The 19,268-nt window shown below is 34.6% G+C and overlaps 1 protein-coding gene across 4 annotated transcripts in view; it reads right to left on the bottom strand.

Annotated features, from left to right (window-relative positions):
• The window catches only part of LOC105195979 (FMRFamide receptor), a 60,886-nt gene that overhangs the window by 15,060 nt on the left and 26,558 nt on the right, over positions 1-19,268 (bottom strand). For 3 of the 4 annotated variants that reach the window (XM_011161664.3, XM_011161668.3, XM_039455487.1), the window contains exons 2-3: positions 3,188-3,455; positions 870-1,364 (exon numbers count right to left, since the gene is read on the bottom strand). In XM_011161664.3, the coding sequence (XP_011159966.1) occupies positions 870-1,193 (324 nt within the window). In that variant the 5' untranslated portion in view covers positions 1,194-1,364; positions 3,188-3,455. The remainder of the gene's footprint in view (positions 1-869; positions 1,365-3,187; positions 3,456-19,268) is intronic. The other variant, XM_011161666.3, reaches the window with a different exon arrangement.

Genomic DNA, 19,268 nt, shown 5'->3' with positions numbered 1-19,268 from the left:
AAACATGTCTTTAACTTTCATAAACAAGCTTTGTAAAATACACAGCTAATGGAAATGTTTGCATACGTATTATGTGCTTAGTTGAATTCAAGAACTAAATCGTGCGGATACACATGAAATATTCATCACTGTATTTATTATTGAATGTCATGTAAGCAAATCTGTTCTGGCATCACATAACAAGTGAAAGATATTTAAATTTGATCTGTTATCTCTTCGAAGAATACGAGCGGTGCTTTTCAGACAAATAATTAAAAATGTTTATACTAATGTGTAAAATGTGTTTTTCTAACATCCAATATATAAATGACATGAATTAATATTAATTCGATATGAAATCTACTATTCTGTTTAATAATAAAGTGCTCTTCAAAGGCTTTTAAAATGAACGTTAATTTTGGTGTAATAAAAACTCTTTCATATTTTTTTTTCCTTCGTAATAGGGACGAAAAGTACCTCGACCACCTCGCTCAAGTGGCTATTCACTTTGACCGTTTCTTTTACATTAAGCGTGCATATTCTGTAACATTTTACGATCTTGCACAATAATTTTATCGTATAAAATTTAACTTTACATTAATGCGAATTTATAAAAAATGTTCACGAAGTTAAACGAGATATCAGCATGTTTCTTTCAGCCGTAATTTCCAATTTTTTTCAAAGTGCCTAGAAATAAAGCGCTACACGAGCGAACTACAATTTTTCGCGTGGATTAATCATTCGCACATTAAAGATTATATTTTACTTGCGCCTTTTACGCTTTTTCAGCGGTTCTTATTTCGTCCTACTCGTTTCTTCCTCTAAAGTTTAAATACATTTTTTTCTCTTACAAAGTGCAAATTGTGAAATACTAAGAACGATGCACTTACCGCGATGATGATCAGTACTGTGTCGCATCTGGCCAGTCCAATCAGCAGATAATTGATAGACGATTTCATCTGCGGACGCGACAGGATGATCATCGAAATTGTGTTGCCAAGGATCCCGAACAGTCCGATCAGATTGACAAATATGCCGTAAATAATAAAATCAGCCAGGCTATCGATATTGACTTCCTGCATACATTCGAGCGGCCCTTCGTAATAGTAATGGTTGCTGTTGTTACTATTATTGAAGTTTTGCGCGAACCTCTCAACGTCGTAATAACTGGAAGCGACCGTCGTCGTCGTCGTCGTCATCGAGCTTATTTCCATTTCGTTTCGGTAGAAATTTTCTATCACTTCCCGCGATTTTGCATTGCCCTTCGATCTCGCCTCTTTACGTTACCATCTTCACTGCCGCGAGCTCCTTGTTCTCTCTGCCAATCCTTTTCGTTTGCTTGCCTTCAGCCCTGATCGAATCTTCGTGCTTTTCAAGTTTGTCAACTGCAAATCATTTATGTAATGTTTGACAAGTTTTTTTATTGGTGCGTAGTTACAAGTCAACTTGCTCTCTCAACTTTGTCAACTTTTTGTCATTTTTAGTATTATTAGTTGATAATAAAGACTAATAAATAGATTAGAATGGATGCAATTATTAAAGAAACGTTATAAATTTATAAATAAAAAATTATTTGATCAAAAAAATATAAGATAGAAAAAGACCGCTGACATATAACTTCGTTTTTAAGTTACATATCTTAAATAAATCTTTATCTCATATAAAATATTGGAATTAAATACAAAGAAAGATTAGGAAGTGTTTTCTAACAAATGCTATAGCAGTTTTTATATCAATTTTAATTTTGCAGTCATTAAATTTTTTATAAAATAAGCAACAATGAGCCTTAAAACGAACGTAGCAGTTTTCCTTTCACATGAATTACAAAACACTTACAAATTAAAGTATAAAAAGATTCTTAAAAGCCTTTCATTTTGATGTAAAACATTTTTGCAGATTTATACAAACATCTCATGTTATTTCCCAAGGTGCAACGTATAGCGTTATAATATTGTTATACGCTGGAATATGTATATAGAACAAGTAACTAACTTAATAAATAGATAATGCTGTGCTGTTTATTCTGTCGTATACGGTTTTTACTGTCCTATATTTTTTCTTATCGACAAATGTGCTAGTTTACGCTGCACCCGATTTTATGTTTAAAATCGCATTATGAGAAAAATAAGAAAGAGAAAAATTTAAATAAAACAGTTTTAGGACGTTAAAAATATATAAAATGACGTGATATTATTAATAATATACTCACTATCGTTTAAATTACGTAAAAATACGTTGTTGAATCAACAGAATCAGTCTAATTGGAAATATTTCGTTGATCCAATAGCAATATTAATTAAAAGAAAAAGATTAAAAGTAAAAGTAATAACAAATGCAGTTGAATAAATAAAATTTAGTTTAATCAATTACATATATTAATGACATATAGCCCATGATTCAACGTTTAATTAAATTAAACTACGTTTTAATTTATCAGCATTTTTTTCTCAGTGTGTAAAAATTTTGCTTTTAAATTTAAAAAATTAAAAAAATTCATTTTTATTAGATTTTAGCACAGATAATTATAGATTTTACTTTGTTAACATCTAAGCAGATCATGTTTTTATCAGCATTAATAAAGTGTAACGTTTAATGAGAAGTAAAGGAATGCCGCTTTACACTAAAAGAAAAATCACAGATATTTCATTGGAAGTACATTTTAAAAGTGATTAAACGCGCAAAGCCAACTTAGGACGATGTGTTGTCTTGTCAATATTTTTTTTTTATAAAATCTCGCAAATCACAAGGAAATATATACGTGGATGTGTGTGGTATATTTATTACCAATCGATTTTGCATTATCGAGAAAAAATGAAACAATTTTTTGTCGGAAAAAGGGAAATAGAATTTAAATTTCAAATAACTTTTCAAAAATATTTTATACAGCGGTATTGATAATTAACCGGTATGAGAATACTAAAATAAATTCTTGGAAACTTTCAAATTTCCCCAGTTTTTCTCAGTAGTAAACATCCTGATAAAGTATGATGGATATTTCCGTGGTTACATTCTTTATTTATCTACATCCATTAAATTAACGTTCCTTCCAATTAGTTTAATTTTTATTAGAAAAAAAGTCGAGTAAAAAGTTGGCTGATCTCACTTAAGTGATTTTCTCGTCTAAAAGTTCGAAATCGCCAAACTTTCCTCCGTGAGGAAAAATCTTGAGATGTTTCATCACAAAAAAAAAAAAGAAACTAGCTTTCACCTTTGCTATCAAATGTCGATTTGACGACTCACGTTGCCTTTCGGAAGATTTCAAAGTGAGTCCGGGTAACATTACGTCGATCCTCTGTCCGATTTATCTCTTGTTTTGTATATTAGCCTCGATCGTGTTTCGCGGGAAGAATAAGATCGTCTCCGCGTAGAGAGTTCTGCGTAAATACTTTTACGATGTATTGCTGTTTTACGAACTGCGAGCCGCTTTGCCATTCGAATCCCGTGTCGCAGTAACTTGAACGGCAATAGTCCGTGAACTGTAAAAGGAAGAAAATACAGTTATATATTTTTTAAAGTAGATTTGTGCTTTTATATGCACTTTTTGACGAAGCTACGCAAAAGAAGCCAGTATTATTCGAATCGTCGTTGAAACGGAGAAATATGTGCACGTAATATCGTGGAATCATGAGCGAGGATTTTAATAACACTATTAAAATAAATAAATTTTCAATATTAATTTTATTAATTTCACTTGCATTATTATTCTATCGACTTTATATTATTTTATAATAATGTTGAAAACCTATTAATGTTCTTTATACTATTACAATAATTTTATGAAAGGAGTTGTATAATAAGTTGCGTTTCATTTAAAGGTTGTAATTTAAAGTTTCACTTCAACGAACACGGGAGTCATGGCCACTAGTTTATCGAGTATTACGGCAGGTAAACCGCGTAGTTACATGATTATTAATCGTACGCCGCAACGTTTACATCCGAGCTTTCGTGGGTACCGGACCTGGCGTGTCTTTGCAAACAGACACGGTCGCGTCTGTCTAGCTGTATAGATAGCGGACGTTATAGAAAGTAGACACGGAACGTCGTTAGAGCTTTCTCACGTTCAGTGTGTATTGGAAATCTCGACCGAGCAAGTCGCGTGAGTTCGTCAATTTAAAGCCGAGAAGACGTACATTTTGTACGGCGGGATATTGGCGAGTAATAGCAATTGGATTCACTCTGATCGAGCGGTTCTCGTAATTTTTCGCACGGGAGATTTCCCAGGCTCCGTGCTTAATTGGATATTGGATACGTAAAATCGGTATGGGAATATTATATTTGTTTAACTCTGCTGTTCTGCTCGCACTTATATTTCATTCAAAGCCGTTTTCATTTTCTTACTAATATCTCAGAAGCTTTTTCTGAGTTATATTATATTATTTATGTTTGAAATTATAATTCTTTTGCAGATTTGCTTGTAATATTTCGTTTCGAGGTTTCAACCAATAACTTTTAATTGTTTTCCTGATCAGAAGGCGAACGTGAGGATATATTATTGAACAGACTAATTCGGAAAAATTTTTTTATATATATTTTAATTACATATAATTATATATAATAATTACATATAATGATCACATGAAATTTTGTACAATCATTATATATATATATATATATATATATAATTGTATATATTATCATATACATTAAAAAATATATAATAATACATACTTTATAATTTAAATATAATTATGTATAAATTTTTTTCCCAAGAATGAATAAATCGTTTTGGCGTTAATTAACGTACAATACAAAAAGCATAAAAGTAATAATTTTTTTCTCTATACTCGCTTATAAAATTTTGGAACTGCATTTTGGTAGATACATTCAGAGATTACACATAAATATTCTGAATTATCTGGCGGATCGCGGAAATAAATAGATAAAGCCGCTGACGTACGACTATTTATCGGACGGATTGCCGTGTAAATAAAAACTGATCGCTTTTTCTGAGCCTAACGATCGTAACGCGGTCACATAGTGCGGGTTATCGACGTAACTAAATGTAACTTTTTTCAGCTTCTTGTTTTGTATTAATTTATTACGTCACGTTTAAAAATCTCGGGGATAAAATCGCCGGACGGGAATCTCGTTTACGACGACCGTGACGAATTCTCGATAAGGATGCGATTACGTGGTTTGCGATGCGTACATTTACACTTGGGTACGTATCGCGAGCATACACGCGTAAGGGCATAAAGGTGCATCTTCCGTGCAATACCGATTGTATTGTCAGCACGGTTGATCGCATCGGCGACGTTCACGTCCGTTCTAAGCGATCCTATGGTGTGCGCAACGCAGCTGCATATCGACAATTGCAGTATACCTACTCGATTTCCACATCACCGATGTTGCGCACGGTTACGGTTTTCCGCGTTTTCGATCATCTCCGTTTCAATTTGCAACAGTACCCAGCCGTTTGTCCCGCAGACTGATAGAAATTGCTGTAAACTATCTTTTCTATTGCTAGCGTCTAAAACTGTAAACGAAAAAACCTCTTGTCTTAATACATAGAAAAAATTCAAGTATCAAATCAATTCACAGCAAAAGTAGAAAAATCTTCTTGAAAGAATTTATAATTTATTAATCTTAACTAGACATAACATTCAAGAAGATTTTGTATACTTGCTTGTGTGTATGAACAATTTGATAATCTTATATAGACATAATTTATTAACACGAAGAAATTTTGTTTCTTCATGTAAGCAAATTATGTCTGTTTAAAATTATCAAATTCTTTCAAGATTTTATATTCTTGTCTATATACGAAACAATGAACTGTTAATTCGATACTAATTTCTTTTTGCATAGTATGTCGAAATATCTACAGCAGGACGTAAAATTAATTTCGGATTATTGTCTTCTGATTTAATTTTCATCTCCAGTTAGTATTTTATATAAAATAATAGTTTTATTGAGAGCAATGCCATAACTGTAGAAAAAAACGGTAAGTAATAGTAAAAATGAAGGACGGTTACAGCTGGTATGCGGATTGGAATAATTAATATATGCAATATACATAATAATATATATTGCATAATATTATATATGCTTATACATATATAAACGTAAAAATGTGTTATTTATACCATGTAAGTGATACAAAACATGTAGTCTAAAAGCATATTTCTTGTTTTCTTCCAATGTATTTATTTGTTTAAGACAATCATGTTTATATTGTCTCAAATAATATATTATAAGAAATTTTTAGTAATTCTGCAGTCAATCTAAGAAAATATTTATTCCTTACTTCCAATATATTTAATATTTGTTTAAAACAATCTTTTTTTTTCATTATTTTCTGTAATATCGATGACTTATATTTTTGGTAGTTCCCAAGTTAATAAACTCCTAAATCTTAAAGTAAATAAATCTTACGCGAAACTTTGATTTCTCTCATACGACTGTAACGTATTGGTGAAGAGCTTTTTTCCCCCTCGTAAAAACAGATGAAATCTCTCATGTATTCGTTTACGAAATCCTCGCAATCGTTACGCAATCCGCTTACTTCGGAAAGTCCCATAAATATTTTTTGACGTTTGGAGCAAATTGGAAGTGCGGAGATTAATCTTGTCGCAGATATTGTCTATTACAATGATGCTTCTCGCCTCTTCGGCGTCCAGGGGATCACGCCGACTTCGGGATTCACCACGGGGGTCCAAACAAATACCCAACTGCAAATTACTCCGCTATTCGCGCGTCACTTAAAGACAAAAACCAATTTGCTCCGGCTGATCTATTCACGCCGGGTGGTCGACGAAATACTCGTCGATCAATTTATTTTTAAACTCTTTTACCCCTACCCCCTTCGTACATACGCGTTGTTAAACGCGCGTAGAAAGTTTTGCGAGTCGGCGTTTCTCACATCGGAGGAAATCGGACGACCAGCCTCTCTGCTTTTCAGTCTTGGCACGTGTCGACGTCTAGGAACGGCGAGATGGCTGGCCACCTTTTTGATAATGTTGCGTAACAGCGATATTTGCGCACGTCCGAACAGAAATGCACGTAATTCGCACTTCGCACGAAACAGCATGCGGCGTATACGTGTATGCCAAAATTAATTCGCGATAATCGAGTGTGCATCGCGCGCGCAATTAGCGCATCATGAATTGTAACGTATGTGTTAATGCTAATTTACAGAAAAAGAAGTGGCTTTCTATAAGTATCACAGCTATGAAATAAATATACCCGTACCATCATTTTATCGTTACTTTGTACGTTTGTATAATATTCTTCTTACATTAGCGAAAATTAAATATTTATGTTATTTCTAGAAAAGATTTATTACATGTTAATTATACATGTCGGATACATTTCTCATATTTTACGTGCCTACGCGACGAGATGAGATAATCTTCGGTATTCGGGATTACCTTAATCTTCGACATTTGTCCCTTCAGACTAATGCCGTGGTGTGTGCCTGTTTCTCGTACAAAATATGCCGCACCGTATCCCTTTCGCTCAATTCGGAAGATCGGTATTTCAAGAGGCCAGAAGGAAAAAACACAATATTTCCTCGCTTTCCGCATAGATGTATTCAGGCGGACTCTTCTATTGTGCCCGCTCGAGCAACTTCTCGGAGTCACATTTTTACCCTGAATTTTTTTTTTATTCCGTTTCCCTTGAGCTGTATTGCGTTGTTGGAAATGGCATTTCGTCTTTTCGTGAAGCTACTCTTTTTCGAACGAAAATGTTTTTCATGCGATAGTATTGGAACGATGATTTATACATACACAGCAAGAACCGAAATAACATTTCTGTATTAGAAAACTTTTTATATTACATTTTTCTCTCTCTCCCTCTTTATTTCTCTCCCTCTCTCTCTCTCTCTAAATCACAGAATTTCATATAGTTTTCTTCTTCAAGCATTTTTATACACTTTCGTATTTCAGGTATTTTTAGAATGTTATAAAGTGCTTCCTCGGAGGATTTTTTTCCCCAAAATAAAATTATCCAGCCAAGAGTGAAGTCGCATTGCAAAATGAAAGTCAATTGCACAGACGCGCGCGATAACAAAATTTTCTTCCGCGACGAAACTTATCACTGGGAAGGACAATAAAATTTACACACCGTGGAGAAAGAAACTGTTAACTCTATTATGCAAATAATCGTCGCGTATAGCGTGAAGCAATTTTGCTAATTAATTTCCTTCCAATATTGCCCGTGTCAAAAATATTATTGTCGCCAATTGCATTACGAGCGCATTAAAATGCACGTTTTTAAATAAATTTTTCCCAAACGGACAGTGGATAAAACTATGAGGAAAAATGCCAAGAAACGTGGCAGCGCATCTTGAATGGATTCCAGGGGTGATTTACGGGAAGCGCAGCTTAAAGCGAAATGCATCCGACCGCAATTTGCGGCTCGCAAGAGATGCATTTTTGTTTCGGGTACGCCGCAGATTAATTCGAGGCTTTATTATTGCAGTGGCATATCCTTCTCTTTCGGTTCGCCTCGTTAAGCACGATCTCTACGCTTGCAGCTGGCAATCGCGATTTTTCGGACGAGAAAACATGTCTCTGTGAACAATGACCGACGATGCATTTCTTTCATTTCACCGTACAATGTAATGGACTATTCTCGTTTTTCGTCTTTCCTTTTTTATTTCAATTAAAAGTACAGATCTCCTCGAAACGCTATACGAAGCGCCACAGATCGCATGTAAAGGCAGTCATTAATTACAGCACACTTTATTAGAGAAAAATGTAATCGGCTTTAAAGAAAGGCTCGCGTCTCATTTTAATTGTTTCCAACTTACTTTTTATATATGTACGTCTATCTGCAGCCGCGCTTGTGTTAACAAAAAAAAAAAAAAAAACGAAATTACCGAAGGCCAAGCGGATTTGTTCGCGAACAAGAGCTTCGCTTCTACCTTCGTCAGACGTCGATAAATCTTTTTTCGCGAGTTTATTCCGGGGCGCTGTGTATTTGTACGTGACATCGCCGTAGGTGTTGCACGAAAATGGCATAGTCATCTGAGTTCGACTATATAGGGAGGACCGAAGAACAGTATTTATATCGATGTGCGAAACGATAGCCTAGATATATATAGAATACTCAAAAACCACACTGCGGTAACACGTGCATTAATGATAGTTACCAGAAGCTAAAAAAAAAGGCTGCTCGTCTCACCGTCGAGACGTTAACACTCCGAGAGTGAGTAGAATTTTTTTCGCCGCTGTAATGGAATTCGGACTATTGCCAATATGTTTCAACAACAGCGGCGTATCGTTAAAAAATAAAAGAGTTATATTTAAGTCTCTTGAGGGTTAGCTCCGGTTGGTTATTTTTGAAATTAAGCACCTTTGTTTTAAAATGAAGAAAAAGTTGGAAAGTGATACATTACCTGTAATTACATTGTTACCGTTACTTTTTTTTGTAACGATTATTATAATCTTTTTTTATCTGTACCGTCGTTACGTTTTAATGCTAACAAATTTTATTGTTACCTTGACTTTATCCTAGTAAAAAAATTGGCGTGTTATCTAATTTGAAGCTTCTATTATAATTTGAAATTTGTTAATTTAATAATAGTTTAATTAATATAAATATAATAATTGCTTTATATTTATAAATATAAAATATAAAGATTGTATAATTGATTAATTATTATAAATATTTATTAAATTTATAAAAGAATCGCTGTTATGTTCTAATCAAAATCATTATAGATTTCATATTCATAAAATACATTTTTACAAAAAAAGTAATGACAACAATACTTTTCTAAAATAATGTGTTTCCAACCCCGAGGAAAATGCATTTCTAAAAAGCTGCGGAAAATGACATGTACATTGAAAAGTTGTAATTTAATTCAAAAGACTCAACCACTTTAACAAATTAATATATTTGTCTCCAACGATGATATTACACGTTATCTCGCCGGCAAAGTGCTAAACCGACCGTCGGAGACCGTCGCCGCGTCGTTAAGGATTGGCACGTACATACATTCGTCGCCGAAACTTTTATTTACCAAGTGGGTCGCGCCGGTGTTACGCTTAGTTTCGTGCCTTGCCCCTGCGAAGTGGAGCGGTCAGGAAATGAGATGGGATTAGTGTCAGTTGTAGGTAATAACGCCGAAGCGTGAACGCAGCAGCTGGTACCGCGGTATCGCTTCCACCGCGGACATTACGGAAGAAAGCGCAGGCAAGCTCCGCTAGGAATCCTATTCGGCTGCTGCGTATTTGCATAATTACGTGACTCCGTTCGCTCTGTGCCCGAGCCGAAACGGTATCAATCTTGCTGTCGGGGCTGCGATCGTCTCTGAAATGGGAACGTGTTTCTCCGCCTCGTTATTCGGCAGGAACGGGAAGGGATGCCCTCAAGAACAGCAGTTTTGAGGAATGACGTAAAAACGTAGGAAAAATGAGAGAACCATTCGTAATTTTTTGTACAATAAACCAATCAAACCTATTATCTCGCTTCCTTCGCGCGCGGTAAATCTTTTTCCGCGCGTTGGAAAATAACGTGAAAAAAATTTACCGAGAGAATAATATAGGATTAATACCTGCGTCCCCACGCGCAGATTCTCTAACCGTTTGCACGAGAAGTAACCGTGGCGGACGCTAATTATACTTGATATAATTTGCTGGCCGAACAATCTTTTTTGGAGACCGTTTTAAATTCCCTCCTCTTTTTGCATTCACAGTTTTATTTATCCTCTATAATTTCTACGTGTCTTACGAAAGCTTATCCTTTAATCCAATCGTCGCAGATCTGCAATAATTTCTATATATTTAATATATTTTCAATGCATCAATTTTTTTTATATTTTTAAAAAATTTCATTTCCGAAAATAAACAAAAATATTTTCAAAATTGATAAAACTATATATTTTTTATTCTTTTATTATTTTTATTATTTTCTGCTGTTTTAATCGGCTAGAGGGATGACGAATGAATGTTCTTACGATAAAAACCATTGCCCGCGATACCGAGTTGCCGGCGCGTGAAATCATTTTACCGTTTGTTATAACTACATACAAACCAGACGTCTCGATCGCAACCATATAAACGGCGCAATTATTTTCGCATTCTATACTTATCGCGTTTCGGGATTCTTACGAATGACCTATTTCGTGATAGCTGGATGATCATTTTTCAGAAGAGTCCACGCGTCATTACCTTTCCAGGTGCACTTTTTCGAATATCTTTATTTCTCGGACGATTCACTTCTCTTGCTGTAAACTATTCTTTCTTGTTGAAATTATTATTCCGTTGCTACATGTGAAACATCATTTTTACATTATCGAGCTAGGAAGCTCGAATAACTTCAATTGAAGGGCGAAATAACTTTCAGTGATGTCAGAATTTATTTCTTGGATAAAGCACAGACGAGATTCAAATTTCCAATCGCCAAACGTTTCATTGCGACGATCGTCTGGCGTCTTGATCGTTTTAACAAGTGTTAAATGCTTTCATGCTCGAAACAAATGTGTCAACGTACCCTTGTGATCTCGCACAGAAATTATCGCGAACTATACGTTCCAAATTGATCATCACTGTCTTTATAAGATATCATCTGTCGCGAAATTAGTAGGTCGCTCACACGAGGAACACAATCGAAGATTGCGGTAGTTCTACTGAGGGTTGCTTTCATTAATACTTCCTGATTACTTTATTCATACTGATGCCAATTAAATGAATTCATTAGGATTCATTAGAAGCCTTGTGCACACTGTCACGTAGACGTACAGTTTGATAAAATCTGTTTTTAGAATCATTAGTAGTTCTGCTCTCTCAAATTTTGGGTACGCGCGGCCAAACTAATAAAACTAAACTATAAATCATACAAAATTATATATAATTTGTAGCTACACACTTATAGAAAATACGAGAAAGAAAATAAATTTATAATATCTAATAATAATATACAATTTGGACAAATAATTATAAATAATTTGGAAAGAATGTAAACTTTTATTAGCACATCAATTTTTAAACATTTTTGTATAAAAAAAAGTATATTAGTGAAAAATAACATAACTTTCTTTTACTACAGAGAAAGTTGTTAAAGTTTTGTGTACTTTAGAATATACAAAAAAGTTTTTAAAAAATATTACCTTTGTTTAAAAAAATATCAAGATATTAAATTTAATAAGATAAAACGTCTGCGAATTCCAAAGTTTTTCGCGAAAAATTATCGAGTGAAAAATATTCAGTGCACGAAAAAATGGTACGAAATTCCTCTCGTAATATTATTATCGCTTTGCAATAGAAAATTCCTTTTATACCGAAAGACTATTTTGTATCAGCGACGCGTGCGTTCACTCTTTGAGATCGATGTTCTCAACTATTGAACTAGAATATTGGCGCAACTATTGAAAGCATTCGCTCGAGCGTAACTGCGGTTCGATAATTTAATATTATGTTCGCCAGAGGTGCCAGCAATATTTCAGGACAACCTTTCGTGGCTCGCACCAACTTGTTATCCCATTTTGGTCGGATAGAAAAATGAACGTACAGAAAAAATTTCATTTATTCATTACTTTAGATTGAAATTTCGTACTCGGCTCCGAACAATGACCATTTCACAATCTTTTGATCATTTTTATTCGATCATTTTTTGAGAAAATTACGATTTATTGTCTTATCAAACTTGTGATCTCAATATTGCTATATTTTTTTTTAATAAAAAATGACATTAACATTTTTACAAAATTTGAATAATTATTGTAGATATTAAAACAAAATTTACAATTTGATGCTAAATGCAACGCAATAAGCTTTGAATAATCTATTTCCGAGATAAATCTCTGAAAAGAAGATTAGAGATTTGCATTAATTCTAATATCATATATAAAATTCAAATTTATATTATAATACAAATTTTCCAGCTGTGTATATACATGTATTAATTTTACTGAAGAAATATATTTCCACATTTTGTTTCCAAACTATGTCGAAGTGCTATATTTTTTGTATTCATTTTTCACATAATATGTATGTTATTTTCTAACATATTCATTTTGTGTTAAATTAGTCTAAAAATTTGAGTCGACTGTTTCAGATACATGTTGAATTTAAATTTTCTTCAGTAAAATTAATATTTATAATATGTAGACACGTGTATCTTATTCATCTATTTAAAACTTTAAGTTTTATAACTCAATTATTTTTATGTTGTTTGTTTATTCATTCATAAATTGTGTTATTTTAACGCTAAGAAATATTAAATATCAATTCAACACAAAATGTTCAAGTAACATATAATCGTTATGTTAAATTAATACTTGGATACGTTACAAATTTTGATGAGAACCGATTTTAACATAAATACAAAATGTTTTCTACTGCGTGTGTGTATATATATGTGTACATAAAGAAGCTAGTAACTTCATGATATTCGTTTATAAATTCCAATTAAAGAAGCCAATAACTTAATGATATTTGTTTAGACGTTTAGACTCTATAGATACGAGCGTAAAGACTGATGAGGATTCGCTCTAAGCGTCAAGCAGAAAGGGCCTATCGTCGGCTCGGTAAAATGGTCAGCTGTCGCTTTCGTTACTGCCAATCCTCTAAAAATACAAGTAGCCTCTCTTCCTCTGCCGCGGAGCTCTGAGTCAACTATAGGAACTCCTCGGCTAATTTTAACCGCCGAACACACTGTCCGCTGTACACTGTTCGCCGAGAATCTGCCGCGAGACCGCGCGCAGCCTTCGCGAAACGCGGATGGACACTCTCACGAAAGTTCGTAATTCGCATCGCGCCGTTTCTTCCTTGAAGAAAACGCAAGTTCGGTCGTAGCGAAATTAAGTTTGAATTAAGCGACCCGGGCTTGGCGCACAAAAGAAAAAAAAAACAGTTTATTATTTGCTCTCGTATTTACGTAAAACACCGAGGAAAGTTTAGTTCAATACGTTGACTGACATTTCAATTGAAGAATTTTCAAGAACGCTCGCAATGGCGAAAACACCGCTGGTGCAGGCGCATAGGCGCGAAGAAATTCTACTTGTCGGGAAAAAAACCTTAATTTAAAAAAATAAATTGTAATTTGGAATTTAACCAAGATTTTCTCTACATACTCAATTTTGCCGTGCCATGCACGGAAGAATGGACGACGCGAAATATAGGAGAAATAAAGTCGATCTAGTCTTAACTTATTCCAATTTCAGTGGTAAACTCCTGTCGAGAGAAGAGAAAGGGATGGTTCACTTAACGAACGCCATATCGATTTTCACAGTTTGATTGAACGACGAAACTAGAATATGGATATTAAATATGGAGAAGAGAAATTAAATAGTAGTTAATAGCGCGATTTACTCCCTTACGCTCCCCTTCAGCCCCCTCGCTCGTGCGAAGTTTCCTGGCGCGAAATTAATGCGCGAAGAGATTAAGGGTCCTTTTTTTCTGGCTTCAGCACGGCCTCTCCATCCCATTAGTTGCGCGAGGTATTTGCCAAGTGTTTGCCCGCGATATAAATTCTTTTTAAGCAGATAAAGTCTGCGCGAGGTACGAATGTTTACCGAACGGAAAATCAAGTGTCTCGGCGCCGCGGAAGTTATTTCTTAATAAATCTTAAGAAGGAGATATATAGGTCGTACGGAGTAAACACAGAGAATGTCTTGCAATTCTCCCGACAAAGATGAAAGTAGACATTCCATTTTCTGTTCCAATGCGCAATTTAAAAACTATTCACGTCACGTTCTTTCGCCCCGACAGAAAAAAGAAAATATGTAAAAACATAAAGCGTGAACAAATTTACGTTGTATTCTTAAAATTATATAGATTACAACAACGTTACGTTAAGAATAAATGAAGAATGGGCAAACACTGTGAAATCTATAATTTTTTTTTTTGCCACGAGTATCGAAAGCTCTCGCAAGAAAAATGGTTTTCTTTCTATTCGTTTAGTAAAGCGGAATCCATTATCGCGAGCATGCATCAGACGGGATGGGGTAGGTGTGTTTGTTCCAAGTGATTGCATCTCGGCGACAAGCACCAATTTTTCCTCGCAGATTTTCCTCCCATCCCGTCTTCTCTAAATAAGAGCCACGCCGCTGGATAGCTATCGCCACCCCGTACCACTCGGGACAGATAATGGGATTATAGCACGAGAGATTACCAGCCATACAAACAGCTCTAGAACGGGCCCGCGTGACGTCAGCCGGCGAAACGACCGCCGTTTATTTCGTAACGTTGCGTCGTAGACGATCAGTATCGCGCATGTGATAGATCTGGCAACGGAAGAGTTCTGCACGACAATAATTTAATCTACTTTTTAAATAGCTTGACAAGATTTTAATTAATCAGTCCGAGTAATTAAGGGGAGAACTAAGCAAGCAAAGCGATCGAGATAAATGCAAAATTTAATTAGCCAAGTTAAATTTATTTATTTTATAGATAATGCTTTGAAGTTTTTATCAAATTTTAAATCGTCGTTGTGTGTGTGTGTGGGGGGGGGGGAGTCTGTTGATTATTGCATTTAGTACGTAATAAAAATTCTATGGAGCAAGACGAATGCGACGAATCTTTGTAACAATCTCAGTTGAAATTGCTGTTTGCAATTCAATAATCATGATTTTTCAATAACTCTTTTAATATTTCTGACCTTTAACGTTTTAAATATAATTTGAACACAATTTTGCGTTACAATGAACGCGATTAAGAAATTCTAATCAATGTCTTCAATGCCGATTAATTTGACGTTTTCACTCTTAGAACGCTTTGTATAATTTAGCTGTTAATCACATTAGAAGCCAATTTTGTTCTTTTATTTAGATCCTAACTCCAAAGTTCAAAATCTTAAACTCCAAAAGTCCCATTATGCAGGATTGTGTTTTACATATACAATTTAGCATACGAGTATTTACCTCTTTAGAAAACTCTTGTAGCTCGTCGATAGACTTGCGGCACAATTCGTGACAAGGAATACGAAATGGAAATCGATCCGTGAAACCAATCGGCGATTAGTGCGAATACCATTCGAAGGATCTGAATTATAATGTACTTCCGATATTCACTGAATTAACGATTAATGGTTCTCGCAGGTGCAAGCTATCGCTAGAGATCTGGTTTGTCTAACTCAATCAACGATATCGGACAGAAAAATAATTCGTCTCTTTATTTAAGAGATGTCACGGCTGACATGTCGTTTCCACGAACACACCCCTTTTTTTGCCAAAACATCACAGAAATTGCGACTCTTATTTAGATCTTGATTGCTGGTCGCTGCATTCTCATAAAAACATCGGTGCATTTAGCGATCGGTTTAACGTACTTTTTATTAAGGCCATCTGTCCTAAAAATTATGGTAGTTTGTTCCGAAATTATTCTGTTGCTTTTCCTCTCATTGCCCCGTGCCTGTGCCACCTTTGCACGCTACAGACGTGTAATTTGGATAATGGTATTTTTACGACGAATTAAAATTGTGTACTCTCCTTAATGCGATCATCGAGGCCGGTTCGCAAATGCAATTTCACGGGAGAAACGCGACTTTAGGATAATATTAACGGATTTTGTTGTAAGGAGGCGAAACGTATACGTTTTTAATAAATAAATGATTCCTCCCCCCCTCCTTTGGAGCAAAAGATTTGTGGAACGTCGCAAGACAAATTATATATTTATCCGGGACCAATATTAAAAATTCAACGACGCTGCTAACTTTTAATGTCGAAATATCTCCGAACGCGTCTTTGCTATTAAGCACACTGAGAAAACAAAGTTGTTGACTTTTCTCAACTTGATTAAATTTCTTCAGTTGAGTATTTATGTATACGAGTTAAGTTAAATATATAAATGCTGAAACTCAATTATTTTATGTACTCGAGTCAAATAAATACTTAAACTGAAAAAAAATTTAATTGAGTTGAAAAATTTAACCTAGTTAACAACTTCTTTTCTCACAATCAGTGCAGGAAACATTCAATTTGTAAGTTTAAATTAAACAAGTTCAAATAAGATAAAATAAGTTTGTTTATATTTAAAACATTTATTTCTTACAACTAATTTTAAGCCGAAAATTATTACCGCATCGTTGAAACAAATTATTGGCGTTCTTTTTTCGGATCTTCTTAAATGCTTTTAATAATTATAACAATAGCGGAACGGTTGGTATATCCCCGAGATCTTTGAAAAGGAACGATATAAGGATCATCTTTAAGAGATTCAGATTATTCCGATCTTTTCTTCAGTGCTTTCATGACTGGGATTACCAAACCAGATAATTTTATGACGGCAAAGAATTATCCGGACGATAAAGAGGGGCGTACTTATCCCGCTAATCTCTTTCGTTTTTGAAGTCTTCTCTTTCTACGCCTACTTACATTTCTCCCTCATTTTGTTTATCTATCTCGATGGCGAGAGCACGCCAAGATGAGTTTCCCGTAGATGATGCGTAAGGAGTACCGCAGGGTGAAGCTTTCCTTTACGCGTTTACGCTCTTCAGCATTCATCCGGGAAAATCAATTCCCAGGGGATTTTCGTGTTGACCTTGGGGGACCTTTCGAAGCGTATATTAAAACTCAAGGACCGGCCTCTCGATGATCGCACCAGCCGTTTTAAATTGCGTCAATAACGAAGAAAATGCGAGTACAATTTTCCTTTTCATTGACCATAGAATGATTTCATAATGACATTTTAAAGTATCGTTGGTACACACATAAACTCCGTCAACGTAAAACTATAAGAATATAATATTAATTTTTTCTATTATTTATGATTGCACCAGGCATTTTTTCTTGCGAAACAAATGCACTTTCTCAGAATGCCGATATTCCTCTTTCATCCGGAAAATGTACTTTTCCCTGCTTTGTAAATCTGACTTGTCTCGGTTTCCGCATTTGCATGAGCCCTTTTGTATGCGTCCTTTCTTGTTTCCGCACGTGGGTTCGCAACGAGTATTATTATCCAAACGGATCTTTTTCTCGGATGTTACAGATGAAATAACAATGATCTCGATATAACCAAGTTCCGAGTCGGAGTGAAAGTGCCACTTCTATCGTTCGTCCTCATAGTTAGGATTTCCCGAGATTTTCGTCGGCAGATTGGAGGTAGAGTAATTTAAGTTTTCGACGACGCGTCCGTATAATTTATCGTTTTGCGACTTTGGAACTTAATTGAAGTTACGATCGCGACTTTACCGCATGTGACTCCGCAGTTTTCCGCGTCGAGAGAACATACCGTGACATTTCGATTACATTTTTGGAAATTACCATTATTCATTTCTTTGACTCTAATTTATTTCTTTCAATTATCAAAGCAATTTTGTGTAATTTTACCGACATAATGATTTAAAACCTCAGAATTATGACTTTAAAGTATAGGTACGATTTACAAAAAAAAAAAAAAAAATTTTTTTAACCGATTTTTTAGAAGCTAAGTAGTCGACATGTATTATTACGTAGAGAATTTATTTAATTTAAATATAAATGAAAGCAGTAATAAAATATTGTACATTAAAATTTGTAATATTACACGTTTTATAATAATATTTTTAATATTGATACATTTTTGTTTCACATCATTTGTAAAATAACTTTTCTAAAGCTTTTAATTTTTATCCTCTACATTGTTTTCTATAGTTTTCTATAACGTCTTAATTAAGAAAAAAATTGAACTGACATTGATGTAATTTAAAAGTTTGTGTATACAATTCCTCACTTGAAATGAATTGTAAATGCGTTTCAGCACACTGTTCTATAGCTTTATGTCGTTCGATAAACATTGTACACAAGAGTCTTAGACTTCTGGGCTCACAACTTTAACCAAAAACCTCCCTCTGCCATCATGGAGAATGTTTTCTCATTCAACACCGTAAGAACTTTTGTTTTAACATCGAGTTCAAAATCGTGACTCCAAAGCAGATAGAACAACATAATTTTCACTTCTATTATCTATGCAAGTTCTGAATCCGATGCGAATGGAATATAAATTAAGTTGTCCATATCGTCATCACGGAATCTCTCTGAATTGAGCTTGTCCGGATGTGGGTAGTACTTTGAATCGAGATTCAAAGCATCATCTGGAAATGTACGCTATCTCTAGGTTTCACCATGATTAGCTCGCTGTCCGAATCGTTAAACAATTTGAATTTTGACGCATTTTCTCTTCATAAATACGTCAGCGTAATAATACATATAAATGTATATTATTTAACAGAATAATTAATAAGATCAATGTCATTAACATCAATAGAATTGATAATTAATTTAGGTGTCATTTTGCAGAAGAATGCCGCGTGCTCGAATAATTAAATTTTCGAGGAATTCGGAATAAATTCCAGATCGGCGACATTGCGCTAATAGCAGCGTTACTCGTTAATCCGCTACTCGTTAATCAGAAAAATTCTGA

This window comes from Solenopsis invicta, chromosome 12, assembly GCF_016802725.1.
Source record: "Solenopsis invicta isolate M01_SB chromosome 12, UNIL_Sinv_3.0, whole genome shotgun sequence".
NCBI classification, from domain to species: Eukaryota; Metazoa; Arthropoda; class Insecta; order Hymenoptera; family Formicidae; genus Solenopsis; species Solenopsis invicta.
This window is presented reverse-complemented; position numbering and strand designations above follow the sequence as displayed.